Genomic DNA, 19348 nt, shown 5'->3' on the forward strand with positions numbered 1-19348 from the left:
GTTGTACAATAATGGCAAGGAATTTGCAGTCAGCAGCGAAGCAAAGGCGCTCGCCCGCCGCTGGCCCTGAAGAAAGCTGCCCACAGATCTCGTGACCTCTGTGGTGTGAAGTTTGCCTTTTTCAACGTTGTTAGTTTGCCGTTATTACCCACCGCGAATTCCGGGCCTATATATATTCCAATAACTTGAAAACTCCATGAAGGTGTTTCATCAAAAACCGTTGTGGGTCCATCAATTTATCTATGGACTTTAATAATATGAAAATATTGTCTGAATTTTCATACTTTGAAAATAATTTCCTCCCTTTAGACTGGATTATATATGAAAATTGTATGTCGGGAACAATGTTCCCTCTGATTTTTTTTCGTGCGTGGTCCCTTTAAATTTGCTGCTGTGTAGCCACGCATGCGCGGTATCTTCAGTGGCAGCAGCTTGTGAACGGCCTGCGCGGGACCTCCCGATTGCACGGTCGTGCACCTTAGGGGGAAACCTTGGTCACGAATTGTCTACAACCTACAACACTACCCTATCTTAGTGTTTGTCAGTTCACTTGTGAACAAGGCCAGTGCCATCCATGAGTTTATCATGGATGATTGCAAAAACATCGTGGCCTGACGGAAACCTGGCTGAGGGGTGCTGACACCTTCTGCACTCCCCGGCCCCCTTAATGAAGCCTCCCCGCCTGGCTATACCTTCCATCACTTGCCCCACCCAAACCGCCGCGGTGGTGCTGTGGCTCTTATCACCAAATCACATCTTGGTTTGTCCCCCTACTCCTCTGGCACTTTCTCCTCCTTTGAGCATCTCCCCTTGTTTCACCCCTCTCGCCTCATTTAAAATCCTCCTTCTCTACCATCCACCCAAGTACCATGCCAATTTTCTCAGAGGTATCCTCCGCTGCTGAAACCCTTATTCATACCTTTGTTACCTCTAGACTTGTCTATGCCAACGCACGCCTGGCTGGCTTTCTACATTCTGCCCTCCGTAAACTTGAGGTCACTGCTGCCTGTGTCCTAACTCACACCAAGTCCCGTTCACCCATCACCCCTGCGCTCGCTGGCCTACATTGACTCCCAGTTAAGCAATGCCTCGATGTTTTTTTGGTTTATTTTTAAAATTCTCATCCCTGTTTTCAAATCCCTCCCCATCTCTGTAATCTCCTTCAGCCCTGCGCTCCTCCAATTCTGGTCCCTTGCGCATTCCCGATTTTAATCGCTCCACCATTGGCGGCCGTGCTTTCAGCTGCCGAAGCCCTAAGCTGTGGAATTCCCTCCCTAAACCCCTCTCCGCCTCTCTCTCCTCCTTTAAGACGCACCTTAAAACCTACCTCTTTGACCAAGCTTTTGGTCATCGGTCCTAATATCTCGTGTGGCTCGGTGTCAAATTTTTGTTTGATAAAGCTCCTGTGCAGCGCCTTGGGACATTTTAATACATTAAAGGTACTATATAAATGCAAGTTGTTGTTGTGTTTGTATTTTCATCAGATGTATAAGCAGCATTACACTTTAAAGATTGTGTTGCTTTTATACGAGTGCATGTTTGAAGCTAGGTTTCCATCAGTGTAATACAACATTGATCATCCATTATTAGACCTTCGTTTCTGAAGAAAATGGATGGACTGAAAACACCGCCTCATTTTCAAAACCTTAACTGAACGCCTCAGTAATATTGATATTTTTTTTATTTTGCAAAGTGTTTATTATTCCAAGTTATAACCTTTTTCCAAGCTTGCATGTTCTCTTTCATTATCTTTGAATTTAGCACATTATTGGGTAATAAAGCTTGCTTTATAATCCTTCTCATGCACACGTATATCATATTCACAGTCATGTGTTGGCAGGGCAAAAGCTTTAATGGTTGCTGTAAGCGCTAGTCCCAGAATGATCCAGGAATTTGAAAGAAGCAGATCTGTGTTTGAAGAAGCTTTATGTACCATTTGCATATCTGGGCATCCTCTTAGAATTTGGATTGTTTTTGGAATTATTTCCACAGCCAGCTTTTATCAACATACTTTGTTGTTGGGGAGAGTATCACCATTACTGACTTTCGAACTTGACAATGTTCTGCAATGCATTTGTTGGAATTGGCATATAATATGTAGTTAAATCTTTGTTTTATTTAAAAAGTGACAAGACATTATTCAAGAAATGGTAATGCATATATCATTTTTAATAGGGTAGGGAAAGGTATACTGCAATTTCAATATCTCATCATTGATTACATCCTTTTACTAGGAACCCTTATTCCATAACATTGCATGAACAAACCATCCTGTTGTAACGGCATGTACAGCTCATAGTTCTTTGACTTAACCTCCCTGTTCTGTGAAGGAAAATGAGTTCAGCCATTGTTTGGGAGATCAGTTCTATAGATACAGAAAGAATGTTATAAAATCATTTTGCTTTTCATTTAAATGCAAAAGTTAGGTTCAAGATAAAATCTGTGGTTAAACCTCATGTTTTTACATATTAATGCATTAAAGGCGCTATATAAATGCAAGTTGTTGTTGTGTTTGTATTTTCATCAGAATGCTTTTAGTATTCATCCCTGTAACTAGTTATAAAGGTTGGTGGAAAGGTTTTAATTTGAAATAAATACATTTAAGAGTTGACATTTAGAAACATCAACTTCGTGGCTTTCAGGAACTTTTTGACACCCTTGCATGTTTAACTGCTCACCATCAAGCAACACCTGCAGCAAATATGAATAAAACTGAGTGGCACCTAACTTAAACTTCAAATTATTTAAAATGCCTCTCCACATTTCAGTGCAATCATTTTCAGATAACATTGCTTCATCTCTTGTTGGAAATAAATCTAGTGTGTGGTCCTAAGTTTTTCCACCTATATATATTTTTTAATTCTCCTTTATGTAAAACCCACATTTTTAAAATAATTTTTGCTTCCCTCTAAGTACCACCTGAAATGGTGGCCCAGCAAGTTTCTCTCAAGCCTTTGACAATAATGCTGGTGTTGTATAAGCTGCTAGTAGGACTTTTAGCAGTCAATTTACTTTTTTTTTTTTGGCCAGCTCCGTGTACATGGGAGCAATATTGTAATTCAAGATTATTGTACCGATAGAAAAATTGCCAGATTTTCTGAAACGTATCTTGAGGTCCAAACTCAGGTGACCTTCGCTTTCATATTTGCTGGGCTTTATTTAAAGGCTACACTAGAAACACGGGTGCATATTTAGATTAACCTTATGACAGTTGCTGGGTCAGAGTGCATGTTTTGTGTTTTGCATGCTATCTCTGCATGCATGATGCCTTGAGTCTTTGGGTGAGAGTTGTCTCTTGCAATTTGTCCTGTTAATGCATGCTGCACTAATCTCTGTGTTAAAGCTGTGGAATTTTCTTGTTCCTCTTTATTCAGAGCATGCTGTCTAGATCGTTTAATTTCAATTATGCTGCTTTTAGCAGCATGCACTCTGGAAGCTGTAGGGAACTGCACGACAGCCAGGGCAACGTTGCCTTGAGTGTTGCAGACGGAAGGAATTCCGGAGTGCACATGTTCCGTGTGAGTACCAACATTGGGCCAGTTTCCATGAATGAGTTTTGCTGCAAGTAATTGAGCAATTCTAGCCACAAGAAATAATTTATTTTTTGTTAAATATCAATCTTCAGGTTAAAAAGAGCTATAGAAGTTCTTTCCCCTTCTCTGTGGTTATGCGTGAGAATTCTTTATCAGATCACTTAAACTTCACAACTCGGTGCATTTCCAGATCTTAATACTATACATAAATAACTTTGTTCTCAAATCCATAGTGTCAATTGCCATGATAGAATTTTTTTTTTAATGTTTCCCCCCCCCCCCCCCCCCCCCAAAATGTTATTCCATTTTCCCCCCTTCTCCTGAACATGCAGATTCAAGCAGCTAGATTAGAGCTCCAAAGGTGTTGGCAGCTATCTGTTACTTCAATTACAGATGTATGAGCTTGGACAGTGTGCCTAAGCTGACTATTTGTCATGGGAAGCATTGTAATCAAACTCAATGTCCACACAAATGTGTTTTCCAGCAGTGATCGCTGAATAGCAATCAGGAATGGGAATTCTGGCTGATATCCCTCATCTCTAGCCAGGAGCTGAGGCCAGTAGCAGGATCCTTGCTGCTCATCTGAGAGATTATCTAAGTCAGCAGAGATCAAACCTGAGCTTTCCAAATGGCATTGGCTTAATTTTATTACATGCAAAGGAATCATACCACTCTGGAATGCAGACATTGGACATGCTGCTGTTCCTTTCAATATTGATCTTCTCAGCATTCACATTTTAAAAATTCTGTTTTTTTTTTGACCTGTTAAGCCATGAAACTAAAATGTTTAACTTTACTGTACAATTACTTTACTTCGTAGATGTGAAAAAGCCTGGTAATCTAGTTGTATAACAGCTTGGATTTGAATATTAAATAATCAAAACCCAAATGTCTGGATGTTTTGCACTGCCAGGCTATCTTGTTACAGGTATAGTTTAGTGTTCACTTGCAATTACTGCAGATTTGTGGCTGTGACAGTAATCGAGAAGGTTTTGTCCAATGCTTCAGTTTTTAAAAACCTATCTCAGTTCAGTTTAACCAAACCAAAAAAAAACAAATAATGGACAGTTTAGAACTAATCTTATCTGCTAAAATGCCTTGTACAAAGATAAATATAGATGCGGCTTGTAACATTGTGTGCAAGTTTGCATTAATACGCTATATTGTATACTAGCTGTTCACTTTCCCAGTAAGCGCAAATTATTTTCCAATATTCAGCAGTGACTTCACAGCCATTTAATTCTCTACTGTGAATGTCATGCTAACGTGTGTCTTCCACACACATGTCACTTGAGCAACAAAACCCAAAGCTAACCATCATATTTCAAAAGACTAGAAGTGACTTAAAAATAATAAAGTAACCGCTAGGCTCAAATAGCCGTTACAAACAACTAAAATGGTTTGACTTCGTCTGAATTTCTTGATGCTACCTTGTGGTTGCTTCCAGTATTCATTATTTTCTATGATATCATGTAATTTACAAGCACTTTGTAATTGTCATTGGATGGCCAAAGCTGTAGTTTTTCCACATCAAATTGTAAAACTAGACTACCTTTGTGTACTATTCCTTGGATCTTTGTGAATGTACTGTTGCTGCAGTTCAATTAGAAATTATATATTTTTTAAATGGAGCGCTCAAATTCAGCTTCGGCTTTTGTTGCTTGCTTAGCTTTTGTCCAATTTATGAAATTATGCTCCTGAAGCCTTGACTTGCACCTGGGCAAAAAATGACAATTCACAACTTAAAGTAATTCTAATTGCGTGCGTTTGTTTGTTCTTTGTCTGTCTGTCTCTCTTTCGAATGACACAATGGTTACAATAGGAACAAACTTTTTTTTCCTGATAAACTTAAATTAGAAACAGTTCTTCCAACTAAAATTTTGTGAGCATTTTTTTTTTAAATGAAACCCTACAGTAATTTTACCAGTTCTGTTATAATCAACTTCCAGAGTGGTTTATGTTTTCACATTTTGATTATAGTATCCATCACAGGGTAACAGTATTGGGGACCCAAGTCAAGATGACGTCTTCAGTGTTGGACAGCAGAATTACTCATCTGGCACACTTGGTATGAAGGATATTCCTCCAGACAGCATAAGAAAAGTAAGTATACGACAAAATAATTAGCCATCAATATATTTTATGGAGCAGTTCAGCTGAAGGTTACTACCCTTTTGAACGTTGCGCACTGTACATATGTTCCTTGCCTTTTGGCAGCTGTTAATTTTGTTGCAACATTTTTCCATGTGCTGAATTTGAAAATATATCTTTAATATCTCAAGTATAAAATGGATACCGTTAATGACAGCAGTGGTATTGTGCCCTATTTTACGTGCTATTTTAGTTTGCAAAGGATAATGAGGCACAAACCACAGCATATCCATTGCCTAAATGAGTTGCAAGCTTTACTTTTAGTGGTTGCAGTGGTTAACCAGAATTACCAAAGAAAAATCTGCCTAAATTTTCACTTAAATTAGGCTGGTCTTGATCAGGAATTCAGTTTTACCATGGAAGGTGTGGGTACTTCCTTTAATCAGGTATTGGGTTTAATTGGAAACGCTATTTGTGATGCTAGTTCTGCAGTTATACGCTGCCATGTTACATTGTCTGTCTGAGATGTAAAGTACTTTTGCTCCTAATTAAGGGCTGGCCTATCAATCAAACCAATGCAGTCAGTACTTGCAACAAAAAAAAACTATTTTGAAGGATCTAATTATCGTTTCATGTACCTAGTTTCTTTTTCTGGTAATGTTCATGAATTGTGATAAAGGTTACTTTGCGAAAATATTCTGTTCATGTCAGTGGTGCCAGAAGCGCAGTGCCTTGATGTGGAGCCTGCAACTTCATTTTATAATTTATAAGGAAGCTGATACTTTATTTATCCTCCAACATGATGTTCACGGGACCGTGTAGAAATACAATGGTAAATGGGATATTGCATAAACATAATACTTATCAGTTTGAAAGCTGCAGTGTTTTCGTGATGGTTAATTTCTAACATCAGAAATTCCCAAGTGTCATTATAATATATGCTAATTCTACTATAAATATTAACTCTATAAAGCTGTTTTTACACTTATGTGCTGCATTTTGCCATTTATATTAGATGCTTATTTTAGCCATGTTTTCAGTTGTGTCATTGAGGTTTTTTTTCAGTGCTTTCCATAAAAAGTAAAATTTGAAATAAATAACTTCACTCAGCTTGCTGGCTGTGCTTATTCCAAACACACATGGATTTACAGCCATTAATTCAGGTGCAAATAATGACCCAAAGCAACAATTTTCTCCAAGCTCAGAAGCATAATCTAGTGGAAATCATACAAATTATTAGGAAATCAAATATTTTCAGTTTTTAATTGGGATTTTATTGGTTTAACTGGAAAGCCCACTTGTGTGTCATTATGATGAGGCTGGGAGGCGTGTCATTATGATGAGGCTGGGAGGCGTGTCATTATGATGAGGCTGGGAGGCGTGTCATTATGATGAGGCTGGGAGGCGTGTCATTATGATGCTGGGAGGCGTGTCATTATGATGAGGCTGGGAGGCGTGTCATTATGATGAGGCTGGGAGGCGTGTCATTATGATGAGGCTGGGAGGCGTGTCATTATGATGAGGCTGGGAGGCGTGTCATTATGATGAGGCTGGGAGGCGTGTCATTATGATGAGGCTGGGAGGCGTGTCATTATGATGAGGCTGGGAGGCGTGTCATTATGATGAGGCTGGGAGGCGTGTCATTATGATGAGGCTGGGAGGCGTGTCATTATTTTGAGGCTGGGAGGCGTGTCATTATGATGAGGCTGGGAGGCGTGTCATTATGATGAGGCTGGGAGGCGTGTCATTATGATGAGGCTGGGAGGCGTGTCATTATTTTGAGGCTGGGAGGCGTGTCATGAGGCTGGGAGGTGTCATTATTTTGAGGCTGGGAGGTGTGTCATTATGATCAGGCTTGGAGGCGTGTCATTATGATCAGGCTGGGAGGCGTGTCATTATGATCAGGCTGGGAGGCGTGTCATTATGAGGCTGGGAGGTGCTATCACTGAAATTGCCATTGATAAATGTGATTAGAAAGCAGATTTAATTTGGGGTTGAACATTTTTCCAGGAATGTATTTTTTATGGCCCTGAAATTACACCACGTCTGGAGAATTTGAGGATTTGCTCAAAATGTTTCACACAGAATTTTGGAGACTTCTGTTGGGGCTACCTGATGAGCAAAATATCAGGGACACTGCAAAAAGAACTGCTCCACCAAAAACTTTTAGCGCCGTCAATTCTTCTAAAATCTTATTCCAGAACAAGAAAATTGCCTTGGCTTGATCACATATTTACTTTTCAACCAGGATATGTACGTAGTCTGGTGTAACAAAAGTACTTGCTCAGAATGCATGTGTGTGTGGTGCCTTCAGATATTACAGCATTTGAGTGAAGTAATTGGAGGCATTCTGTCTCTTCAAATGTCTGCTAATCTGTTCCAGCCAACAGCATCAAGTTATGGCTCTTTTGATTGATTGCATTATTGGTCTATTTATTTCCCATTTTGTTTATACTCTTCATTGAGATTTATTCCTTATTGGTTTGTTTTATCTCTTAACCTGTTTATTTTCTCTCTTGTGCCAAAATGGTTTGATTTCTCTTTGAAATCTTTCTCTCGTGATATTCAGTTTATTATGTGTAATTTTATACATGAGAAAAAGGTCCTTTTAATTATTGCAAAAGTCACCTAAGTTCGACTGATTTTCCTGTGAACACTGTTAATACAGCTGAAATCTTGAAACTGCTGCGTGTTTGGCACAGATCATTGGGAAGATTTGTGTCTACAGCAGTTGAAATGGGTGTTTTAACAATATAATTTAGCAGACTTCCAGAGGCAGCAGTTTAAAAACTATTCTGTAACCTGGATATGAAAACATTTGGTCTTCTGGCATCTAGAGCTCCTTTGTGTGAAGCCTACGAAATATTAATGTAGAAATATTTTAAATGATTTATTCAAAGCCTTTCTAGACGTGTGCCAGCTGTAATGCTTTTGTATATCATAAAATGTTATATCTTGCTATATTTTCTGCTCCTGAAGGTATTCCTTAAATAATTTTGAGGACTTTGCCCCTTGAAACATCTGCTATAAAACATAAACTCTTAGCCCTCTTTCTCCCCCCCCCCCCCCCCCCCCACCAACTCCTGTCCAGGAGCACCTTGACTGCCAACTCAGCTATAAACAGCTAACTCCATACAGACCAGGAATTGAACCTGCAACCTTCTGGTCTGTACAGCTGAATCACATGTCCTATTTACCAAGTGTGTTTTGGGAGGAGTTCAACGTTTAAATTATTCACTTCTACTTATTTTGGTGAAAGATGACTTTGGAAATAAGGTTTTGTTTCCATTCCATTCGAGACTCGTCAGATACTGACGCAGTCCGTGTCCATATGCAGCAAGACCTGGACAACATTCAGACTTGGGCTGACAAGTGGCAAGTAACATTCGCACCACACAAGTGCCAGGCAATGACCATCTCCAACAAGCGAGACTCTAACCATCTCCCCTTGACATTCAATGGCATTACCATCGCTGAATCCCCCACTATCAACATCCTGGGGGTTAACATTGATCAGAAACTGAACTGGACCAGCCATATAAATACTGTGGCTACAAGAGCAGGCCAGAGGCTGGGAATTCTGCGGCGAGTGTCTCACCTCCTGACTCCCCAAAGCCTTTCCACCATCTACAAGGCACAAGTCAGGAGTGTGATGGAATACTCTCCACTTGCCTGGATGAGTGCAGCTCCAACAACACTCAAGAAGCTCGACACCATTCAGGATAAAGCAGCCCGCTTGATTGGCACTCCATCCACCACCTTCAACATTCACTCCCTCCACCACCGGCGCACTGTGGCTGCAGTGAGTACCATCTACAAGATGCACCGCAGCAACTCGCCAAAGCTCCTTCAACAGCACCTTCCAAACCCGCGACCTCTACCACTTAGAAGGACAAGGGCAGCAGACGCATGGGAACATCACCACCTACAAGTTCCCCTCCAAGCCACACACCATCCTGACTTGGACCTGTATCGCCGTTCCTTCACTGTTGCTGGACCAAAATCCTGGAACTCCCTTCCTAACAGCATTGTGGGTGTACCTACACCATATGGACGGCAGCGGTTCAAGAAGGCGGCTCACCACCATCTTCTCGAGGGCAATTAGGGATGGGCACTAAATGCAGGCCTAGCCAGCGACGCCCACATCCCATCAATGAATTAAAAAAAATTTGATACCTACTACTAAATATACCTGTGTGCCGGCTGTACTGTACTGTAATTACATTTTCATGTCCTGATTTCTTGGTTTTGTGTATTTCCAAAAAAATATTTCAAACTGTTTGCAGAAAACTGCATTCCGAGTATTGAATTAATCTTGGTGGTACAAATTAGTTCAGTGCACTGGAGCATAAACATGCAGTACCATTGAATGGTAGGATCTAAGTTTATACTCTCAATCGCCCACATCTGTGAGTCCCTAATTAGCCGTGTCATTGTCTGGAGAGTGGAGCCCAGGCATTTTTTTTCCACAAGTAGAAGAGAAATGTTACCAGGCTTCTTTTGTATATTTCTAGTGACTTGTTCTATATTCCTGTGCTTTTAGCTAGCTCTTTCAGTAGAAAATCACAATAAATTGGTTGATAAATATATTTCATCTGGTCTTGTATAAAGTTGTCTGCTCTATAAGACTGCCACCTAGTGCAATAAATACAAAGTTGAAGATTTCAGCAGGGGATTGGATCTGTTCCCGAGTTGAGAGATATGGATTCAGGATAGAAAAAGATGAAAATTGGGTCCTTAAACCGACCCAAGATAGTGGAGCAAGGTATGTGGGCTGGGTGGTCTATTCTCCTAACTCTCAGAAACTTGATCACTTAGATACATACATAAAACTTTATACTTCAAACTTACATTTTTTTAGCGTTGAACTTTTCATTGTTACTTTGGTACCCAGGTGCCTTTGACAAATGGCCAGATGTACCAATCTTCAAGAGTTCCGATAAACTGCAACCAGCCCCACCACACACTGTCCCAAGCAACTGTCGGGAGACATCCTTCTAGGGAGCAACTGATTGATTATTTAATGCTAAAAGTATCGCACCAACCTCCATACTCTCCAACACAAGGTGCATCAACAAACCATCTGATGAGACAAGGCCGTGATATTGTACAACAAGAGGTAAGAACTAATTGTAGGATTTTTCTCCCAATTGTTCCCTCCTTACCCTCTTCTGAAAGTAACAATTGATACCAGGGCATTGTTGCACGGACCATGAAAATCTTCATTTGCCTTGCCTAAATAGTTATTCATAAATTGTATAACATTGAGTATTGGTATCCATCACAACTGAGCCTAATTCCCCTTCGGTGAACTTCCAAGAGGATTCACTGAATGACAGGAAGGAGTCCTGGACCTTTTCCTTTCTCAATCCTTTGTCCAGGAACACTGAAGCAGATTACAACATTCCTGCTGTCACCTAAGCTGAGATCAGCTCACAGCAAAGACTGGTGATTGAACCTCGGACCTTCATAGAGTGATGCAGACTATCAGCCACTCAGTCATCTGAATTGCTGGTTTGAGCACTTGTATGAAGTGTAAATCTAGAAGCTCTTGGGAGTCTTCAAGGTGTCATTATAAATTTAAAGTTTTAGAAGAATTCAAGCAGCCCCTTAATCACCTTTAACATTACAGGTTTAGACATTGGCTTTACACCAGCTGCAGTTGCCTGGTGTCACTAGTAGAAAAAACATTTGAGGTGACTTTGTACGGTTCACCTCTAAGAAAGACTTAGACCCTGAATTTCCTCTGACTTTCTGCCGCTGTAACTTCACCGTGTGTACAACATAAACCCCATTTATACCACACTTCTGCTGAATTATAGTAGCGCAACAGCAGGACATTCAGGACGTGTCTCAATAGCATCTCAAAGTGTTGCAAATAATTACTTTTTGGAGTGCAGTAAATGTTGTATGGAAAATCTGGCAAGCTATTTTGTGAGCAACAGGAGCCCACAAATAGCAATGAGATGAATGACCAGTTCATCTGTGCTTGATGTTTGTAATTTGAAGGAGAAATGTTGGCCAGCACAGCAGGAAATCTCCCTGGTCCTCTTTTTTGAGGAGTCACATGGGATTTTTAACATCCACCTGAACCATCAGAGTGGACAGATCCTTGATCTGATGTCTCCGCTAAAGGACAGAATTCTTCAACAGTGCAGCACTCCACTCTCGATGTCAGCCTAACTCTCCCGCTCAAGTCCGCTTGAACCCACAGCTTGCTGACTCGAGGGTGAGAGTGTTAACCGCTAAGCCAAGCTGACAATTTAACATAAACCATACAACTACCCTAATAAGTATAATTTGTTTTGAAATATTTATAAAAATTGAGGAAAGTCCATGTGCTTGAAAAGTTCTGTCCAGTGGGAACTGAACTGAAATTGCCAAAATGTACTATAATTAGGATCATTATCTCTTTGAGAAATGTAGACTTTCATTCTCAGCATGTAGGCGAGACTTGTACCCAGATCCCAGAGGTACAAATGATGAAAAAAGATTTAAATCTACTTTTTGTTTTTCCTTCCCTTTTTCCCCTCCCCTCCAGTTTAAATTATAGGCACCGAGTTAAATAACAACAAAGTAGCTCCATTTAATTAAAAGTTGTTTCCTTTATTCTTTCTTTCCAGATGCATGTTAGAATAGATAAGAATCCCGAGCTGGGCTTCAGTATATCTGGAGGTATTGGAGGTCGAGGGAACCCTTTCAGACCTGATGATACTGTGAGTGTTTAAATATCTTATTACTTCAACTAGACATTAGCCATTTAAAAAAAAAAATAAACCTAGATCCATGTTAATTTTTTGTAGTTTAAAGTAATTGCAGTAAATTTGCAAAAAAAATCACAACTTTGTTTTAATTAGAATTGCTCTTTGTATCTTCAAAATGCTATATAGCATTAGTGCTGTAAGTTTATTACCATAAGCTCTATTTATTAGTGTGTTTCTGTGTAAGTATTAACACTGATGGGAACACATGTTTGATACCTGCTGATGTTTATTCATTATTTAGGGTATATTTGTAACTAGAGTTCAACCAGAGGGGCCAGCTTCAAAACTGTTGCAGCCTGGAGATAAAATAGTTCAGGTAATTTCTATTACATTTACTCAATTCTCTCTTCTCCACACTGCCTAAAAAAAAAAATTGCTCTCTCACACACTCTCGCGCTCATTCGTTCTCTCTCACTCTCGCATACTCATCTTGTTCTCTCTCTCGTACTCTCTCTTTCTCTCTCGCTCCTTTTTGTACTCTCTCTCTCTCTCTCTCTTTCTCTCGCACCTCTTGTGCATGCTCTCATCTATGTGCTCCACACGTGTTATAATTTGCTTATCCATTAAGATTTCTTGCCTTTAAAAAGTCATCTCTAAATGTTAAACTTAATCATTTCCTCCCTGTCGATAGTAGATAACTTTTTTTTAAATATTGTACAGTGGTAAACTTTTTGTCCACTGTTACTAGCTTAACTTCAGCATTGTTAAATTTTTTACTGTTGTGGAAAAAAACCTCGAGCCTCAATTAGTATTAAAATAGCACTAATTTACTTTAACCGGTGCTAAAGTACATTGTCCACAAAGTTTTTTTTTTAAGTGGCGTCTGCAATTCCATTTGACATCCTCGTTTTGCTTTCTTGTTGCTATGTGATTACTACGATGTAGATCCATCAGCAGATTTCTCCTGAGTCCCCTTATTCTGATTTATTTTGTAAATCACATTAACATGTTTTAATTCTCTCTCTCTCTCTCTCTCATACAACTTTGAGAATCATGGCAACATTTATCTTCCAAAATAAAGTGTTTTAGTTTCTTCTAATTGCCATAAAACTAAGTTATTGGTGGCCTCTTCCAGGGTACAGGTATTTGCTGGGGTCTAATTTATCAGGGCCAGTCACCCACTCAAGTGGCTACCATTTTTGCCTAAACCATAACAGTGAGTTATTGGGCTATTTCACCACTGGAGGCGTCGTAGCCAAGCCCAATCCCGTTCTCGCCTGACAACCACACATGCAGCAACAGGTGTCGCTGGACAGACAACTGGAGGGGGCACTATGTCCAGTATTCCTCTTCCTTAATCTACAAGTGCTGAAGCCAAATCCCTACTGCTGCCCTGACTGAGATAAATCAACCCAGCATAGGGCTGAACCTGGGACCTCTTTGGTCTTGATTGCTAAGGTACTTGCTAGATAAACTTGCTGATCTTCCAGTAAGAGCCTGTGTTATCAGCTACCTATCTAGGTGAAATGGCAAAATTGTTTCAAATCTCTTTCTGATCATCAAATAGTAAAACAAATTCAGAATGTCATGTAATAAATCAAAACTCTATCCAAAATGTTTGTTTGATGCCGAAAGTATCTGTGCCAAAACTTTACCCATTACTTACTAACTTTGATCAAAGGACACGTGGCACCATCAGTTTCCTCTCAAAGGAAAAATAAAATTATAACTTAAATACTCAATAGCTTTCGGGAGTTGCTGTGACAAATACTGTGAATGAGATGCATTATCATATATAATTGAAGTAATTTCATCACTATGGAAATTTAATTTTCTTCCATTCAGTAACACACAGGCTCATTAGATCTTTTGAACCAGGTCTCTGTAAAAAGCACATCTAGTTTATGACTGGTCTCATCGTTCATTGTCAAATCTGGTTCAGCCACGTTGAACATTACTGTGCTGCCTTCTCTCCCACTATTCCAGGATCATCAGCAAGGGCAAGGAAACCCAAAGTTCCCTTGCTGAGCAAAGGATGAACTGCTTGATCAAAACCCTTTCCCCTGACCCCTTCTCCCTCGCCTCTAATACCAAGTGCAAAGAATTCATGGATTTCTTTATTTTTAAGATTGAGACCATCTATGCAGCTGCCACTGCTGTCACTTCCATTTCCCCCAGCCACATGCTCCAAACCACCTTACCCGCAATCCTCCGTCTCTCATGTTTCCCCCTACCCTCACCCTCTCTAAGCTCATCATTTTCATGAGACCACCCTTTGCTTCCTTGATTTCCGCTTCCTCGTGCAACTCCTGGCCCCCAAGCTTTCTAGCTATAATAAATCCCTTTGCCTCATCAGCTCTCTACTCAAAAATCCCACCATCTGTTCTGTCCAACTAACAACCCATTTTTAACTTCCATTTTTTTCTCAAAGGTCCTCAATTGTGTCATTGCCTTCCAGTTTCATGCCGGTCTCTTACAAAAGTCAACATTTTTTTCAATCCTGCTTCTGCCCTGTTCACAACACTGATAATTCTCTGACCAAATAACATCCTCTGCGACTAAAGTCACGATATGTTATCTCTCCTGTCCTCCTTGACCTCTCCGCTGCATTTGATGGCGTCAACTACACCATCCTCCTCCATCGTCTTGCCTTTATTGTTTTGTTCCATAGGATGACTCTTGCATGGTACCAATTCCACCAGTCCCAGCTCCTGCTGTGTCTTCTCTCTCATTCCCTGAGTAGTCACCTTTGGAGTCCCCCAGAGATCTATGTTTAGCCCTTTCCCTTTTCTGATGTATATCATTTTGGCGACATCCTCCACATGCAGTCAACTTTCATATTTATGCTGATAACATACAGCAGTACTGCTCCACCAATTCCCATGACCACCTGTTTGCTATTAGACCATGGAAGAATCAAAATTTATTCCAGCTAAACATTGGAAAGACCGGAGCTACAAATTCCATTCCCTTGCCATTGATTCCATCCCCTTTCCAACTGTGCAAAACCTTGATGTGCTGTTCAACCCACAACTTACCAACACCAATACCACCCCCCCCCCCCCCGCCCAACTAAAATCTAGCTCCGACCTCACTCCCAAAGCCACTGATTTTTTCAATATCTTCGCTGGCTTCCCATCCTTAAGTTCAAATTTATCTAAAATTCAGCCACCCAGATTCTGTTCTACAGTAAACCCTGCTCACTCATCACCCCTGTCTTTGTTGACCAACATTGGCTTCCTGTCTCCTAATGTGTCAAACTTAGAATCTTCATTTTCTTTCCTGTGCTTCAACCCACCCTACTCTGGAGCCTTCTCCAGCCTTATGCCCCCTCCTGCATCCTTTGGTCCTCCAACCCTGAGCTGCTGAGCATCCCCTACCCTCCATTGGCGGTAAAGCCGTCAATTGCTTCATAACTACTCTCTCAAACACCCTCCCAAAATCAGTCAGCCTCTCCACTTCTCACACCGCCATTAAAAACATTTTTGACCAAGGTTTTTGTCACCCCTTCTACCTCTCCCACTACAGCTCAGTATCTGTTCCTTTGGGGGCTCCCACCCCCCAACCCAAGGTAAAACACTTTAGGACACTTCCTGCGTTAAAGAAACTGTATTGAAGACCTAAAAAATAAAATGGAGTATCATTTCAGTACAATTGTAGAATCACAGTTTTGCAGGTGATTTAGATTCAATTTTGCAGTTTTAGATTTAATTTTGCTATTTGTACTTTTTTTTTTTTTTTTAAGTACTATTAATATATATACTTCTTTTACAGGCTAATGGGTACAATTTCGTTAATATTGAGCATGGACAAGCAGTGTCACTATTAAAAACCTTCCAGAATGCAGTGGACTTAATTATCCTGAGGGAAGTTGCATCCTAATGATGTGAATCATGGACAAAAAGAAGAAATCTACCAGTGTGATCAGTTTTTATAAGTAATTCCATAGCAAAAAATGCAGCTGTTATCACTTTTTACTGGGAGTTGGGGGAGGGATCAGTGTATTGGTTAAAATGGTCAGATGAGTTTTGGCTGTATAGTAATGTATTGGCAATGTAGAGCTTTGGTATAAGGGGCACAACCACTCTGTATAATGGTAGGGGTGTGGATGCAGGGACTGAAGTAGGTGATAGAAGCAAATATTGCAGGTTGAAAAATTAATACAGTAAACATCAAAATCACTCTTAATATGAACAAACCTGTGTGCTTTCCTGTACAGATTTTAGGTTTTATTTTTGGATAATCTTATACATTACTAAATAAATTGTACAAGGCTTAAGTAGTGAGCCTGATTTTAGCTCATGGACAGGTGGCAGGGCTATCTGTTCCATAGATTGTATGCCTTTATTTTTAATCACCTTTGTATAATTGTTAAACGCTGAAACCACTGGGTAAGATGTACAGGAGCTGGAAAATGGATGTGTGTACATTGTTTAGACGAATGGGTAGGTGAATGGTTTGAGCCTATACAATTAAGTGACCTTGCTGGAGAATGTGGTAGAACTGAATATGGGGCTAGGTTACCAAAGTAAGTGTGTGATTGTGTGGTTTAATGATGGAGGAGTCGTAATTCAAAGTTGGATTGGGAAGGGAAGAGCAAATTAAACCTGTCTGTCTGAGAAGGTCTGTTACTATAAGAATGTTCTGAAATGTGAATTGGATTCTTAAAGAACAGAGTTATTAAAGGGTTTCTTAGTGCTTTTACAAAGATAGAGGATTGTGGTTATGCTGCCTATTACTGTATGAGAATGTTATTTTATTACACGGTTATCATTTCTAGTGCGTTTGGCCAACATTTAAAAAAGACCTTTCTATCTTTACTAAAAATGGATATAATTAACAATACTGATGCATATTGTTTAACTTTGTGTATCACAGTAAAAGTGCCATAGGAGACCAAGAACTTAAGTTTTTAATACAGATTCAAACTGTGCAAAGAAGCAATACTGTATGTATATTTAGGGGAAGAAAATCTGGTTTTATGAATTTGGTAATGTGCTTACCTTTTCAAGTCTCAAGTCCCTGTAAAATTTCTATACCAACATAAGCATTTTATAAAATGTTCACTATAAAAATTATTTGAAGGAAACCCTTTAAATACTCCCATGATGGTGCTAAAGGCTATTTCCCTCACCGTTGGAACCAAATTTATCAATAAAGTAGCTCTAAGTGTTTAGCAGAAATACTGGTGTACATAAGCAAAAACAAAACCTTGCTTGGGTATTTTCTGTATGTTGCAGCAGCTCATAACAATGGCTTCATGTTTCTTGATCACTGGTATTCCATAGCAGCATTCCCATTGAGGTAAAGTGTATAAAAGTTTGTTGCGTGTGTTGAGGACTCCGAAGATTTTCTTTTGTTAAGTTGGATGCAAGGTCACAAGTTGCATTGATTGATTGCTGACTACAAATTCTATTTTAAAAGGTTTTTACCCACAGTTTAAGGCATGGTTTTTAAAAGTGTGGAAACAGTTGGGTTTTTTTTAAATAAAAAATTATTTGACCTGATGGGGAATAATACTGTTCAGCTGCTTGTAACAGAATATATACAGAGAGTAAATTATATTTCAATGAAATAGCCTATTGGTAAGCATTGAAGTTTTTAAAAATGTTTTCTTTCAAGCTAGAATTGCCTTTCATGAACTTGATCATAAAAGTACCGCTGCTTGGAACCTTTGCGTTATGTATGCACTTTCAAATTACATTTTGGAGGGTAAAGAGCTTGCTTATTTCGCATTTAATTCAGGAACTTTCAGTTTCCAGATGTGGTAATGACCTGATGCACCTGGAATTGACTGATTTCATGTAATCTGGAGAAACTATTTTGAAGCCAAATTTAAACTGATGTCAATAAGTCTGTTGGATGGACTGGATTCGAACAATAGATGTGATGCCAGCTACTTGTCAAAAATAAAATATAATTTCACCCATCTTTAGTAAGCCATATCCTACAACATTTCTGACTTTGGGGAAAGAGGGTTGATTTCAAAGCAATTAGTTTCTGTTTCATTTCTACTTTGTTTTACATAAAGGTTAAAAATATCTTTTTGACTGATAGCCGGTTTAAGAAGTAAGTGTTTGATGTAAGGCCAGTAGTGCTTTAAGTAACTGTTGAGCGTTAAGTAGCTGTTGATGGCCAATACATGAAAGGTGTAATTCAGCTGTGTAAGTAAACCAGAAATAAATTGAAAAGTCTTAAACATTCCCTCATATTTATTATGTAACTTATTTATTTAGATGGTTTCTTGTCGACTGGATTTTTCTAAAGTTTGTATATAGTTGAACACGTCCTTGATTACAAGCAATTTAAATGAACCAGCATTAGCCACTGTACTTAACTTGGTCCCCATCGTAACACTGTGTTCCTGATATATTTTGAACCATTGCCTTTATTTTGAGCAAGTCTGTAATGATGTTTGAAAAGAGCTGCATTTGTTCAACATTCCACATTTTGTATATAACTAGATGGTTTCTGACGTAATCTACGGTAATTAGGGTAAACTAATGCTCTTCGCAATCTGATTTACTTTGTATAATTTTAGTTTTGAACTAAGGCAGTTTGTTGTATATGAAATCTTAAATGGTCAGTCAAAATCGCTGTGTGTCCCACTGACAACTGAAACTGGTTTATAAATCCACTCACTTTACAAAAATGCAAATGGCTTCTATATGTTCCTATTGTGGTTTATTAAAAAAATTCCAATCACTTTACTTGACCATATTTTGTGCTTTTTTTTTATCTTGGAAGTAAATTCTATACTACACTAAAACACTTACCTAAGCAGTACCCATTGTTATGGGAACCATAGGAAGTGAACTCTAAACAGTATTGTTAATTAAAAACCTTGAAATCAAATCACCTTTTCAGTCTTATTTATAAATTCCAGATTGTTTCTAAATCTTTGATTTTGGTGTTTTATTATCTTAAACTGTAGTTCTCAATTGAATTTCAGTGCAATGGACACAATTTGGTGTTTAATGTAATATTACAAACAGAAAACTATATACTTCCTGCAGTCCA

At 39.2% G+C, this 19348-nt stretch overlaps 1 protein-coding gene across 3 annotated transcripts in view; it reads left to right on the top strand.

The window, feature by feature from the left end:
* The window catches only part of erbin (erbb2 interacting protein), a 244683-nt gene extending 225645 nt beyond the window's left edge, over positions 1-19038 (top strand). Inside the window, exons 21-26 of one of the 3 annotated variants that reach the window (XM_085981629.1) lie at positions 3375-3518; positions 5514-5636; positions 10519-10743; positions 12248-12340; positions 12630-12704; positions 16103-19038. In XM_085981629.1, coding sequence (XP_085837755.1) covers positions 3375-3518; positions 5514-5636; positions 10519-10743; positions 12248-12340; positions 12630-12704; positions 16103-16210 — 768 coding nt within the window. In that variant the 3' untranslated portion in view covers positions 16211-19038. The remainder of the gene's footprint in view (positions 1-3374; positions 3519-5513; positions 5637-10518; positions 10744-12247; positions 12341-12629; positions 12705-16102) is intronic. The other 2 variants (XM_085981638.1, XM_085981647.1) reach the window with 2 other exon arrangements.
* The last annotated feature ends 310 nt before the right edge of the window (positions 19039-19348 follow it).

The sequence above is a fragment of the Somniosus microcephalus genome, chromosome 1 (genome assembly GCF_052327205.1).
Source record: "Somniosus microcephalus isolate GS21.2 chromosome 1, FLI_Smic_1.0, whole genome shotgun sequence".
Lineage (NCBI taxonomy): Eukaryota > Metazoa > Chordata > Chondrichthyes > Squaliformes > Somniosidae > Somniosus > Somniosus microcephalus.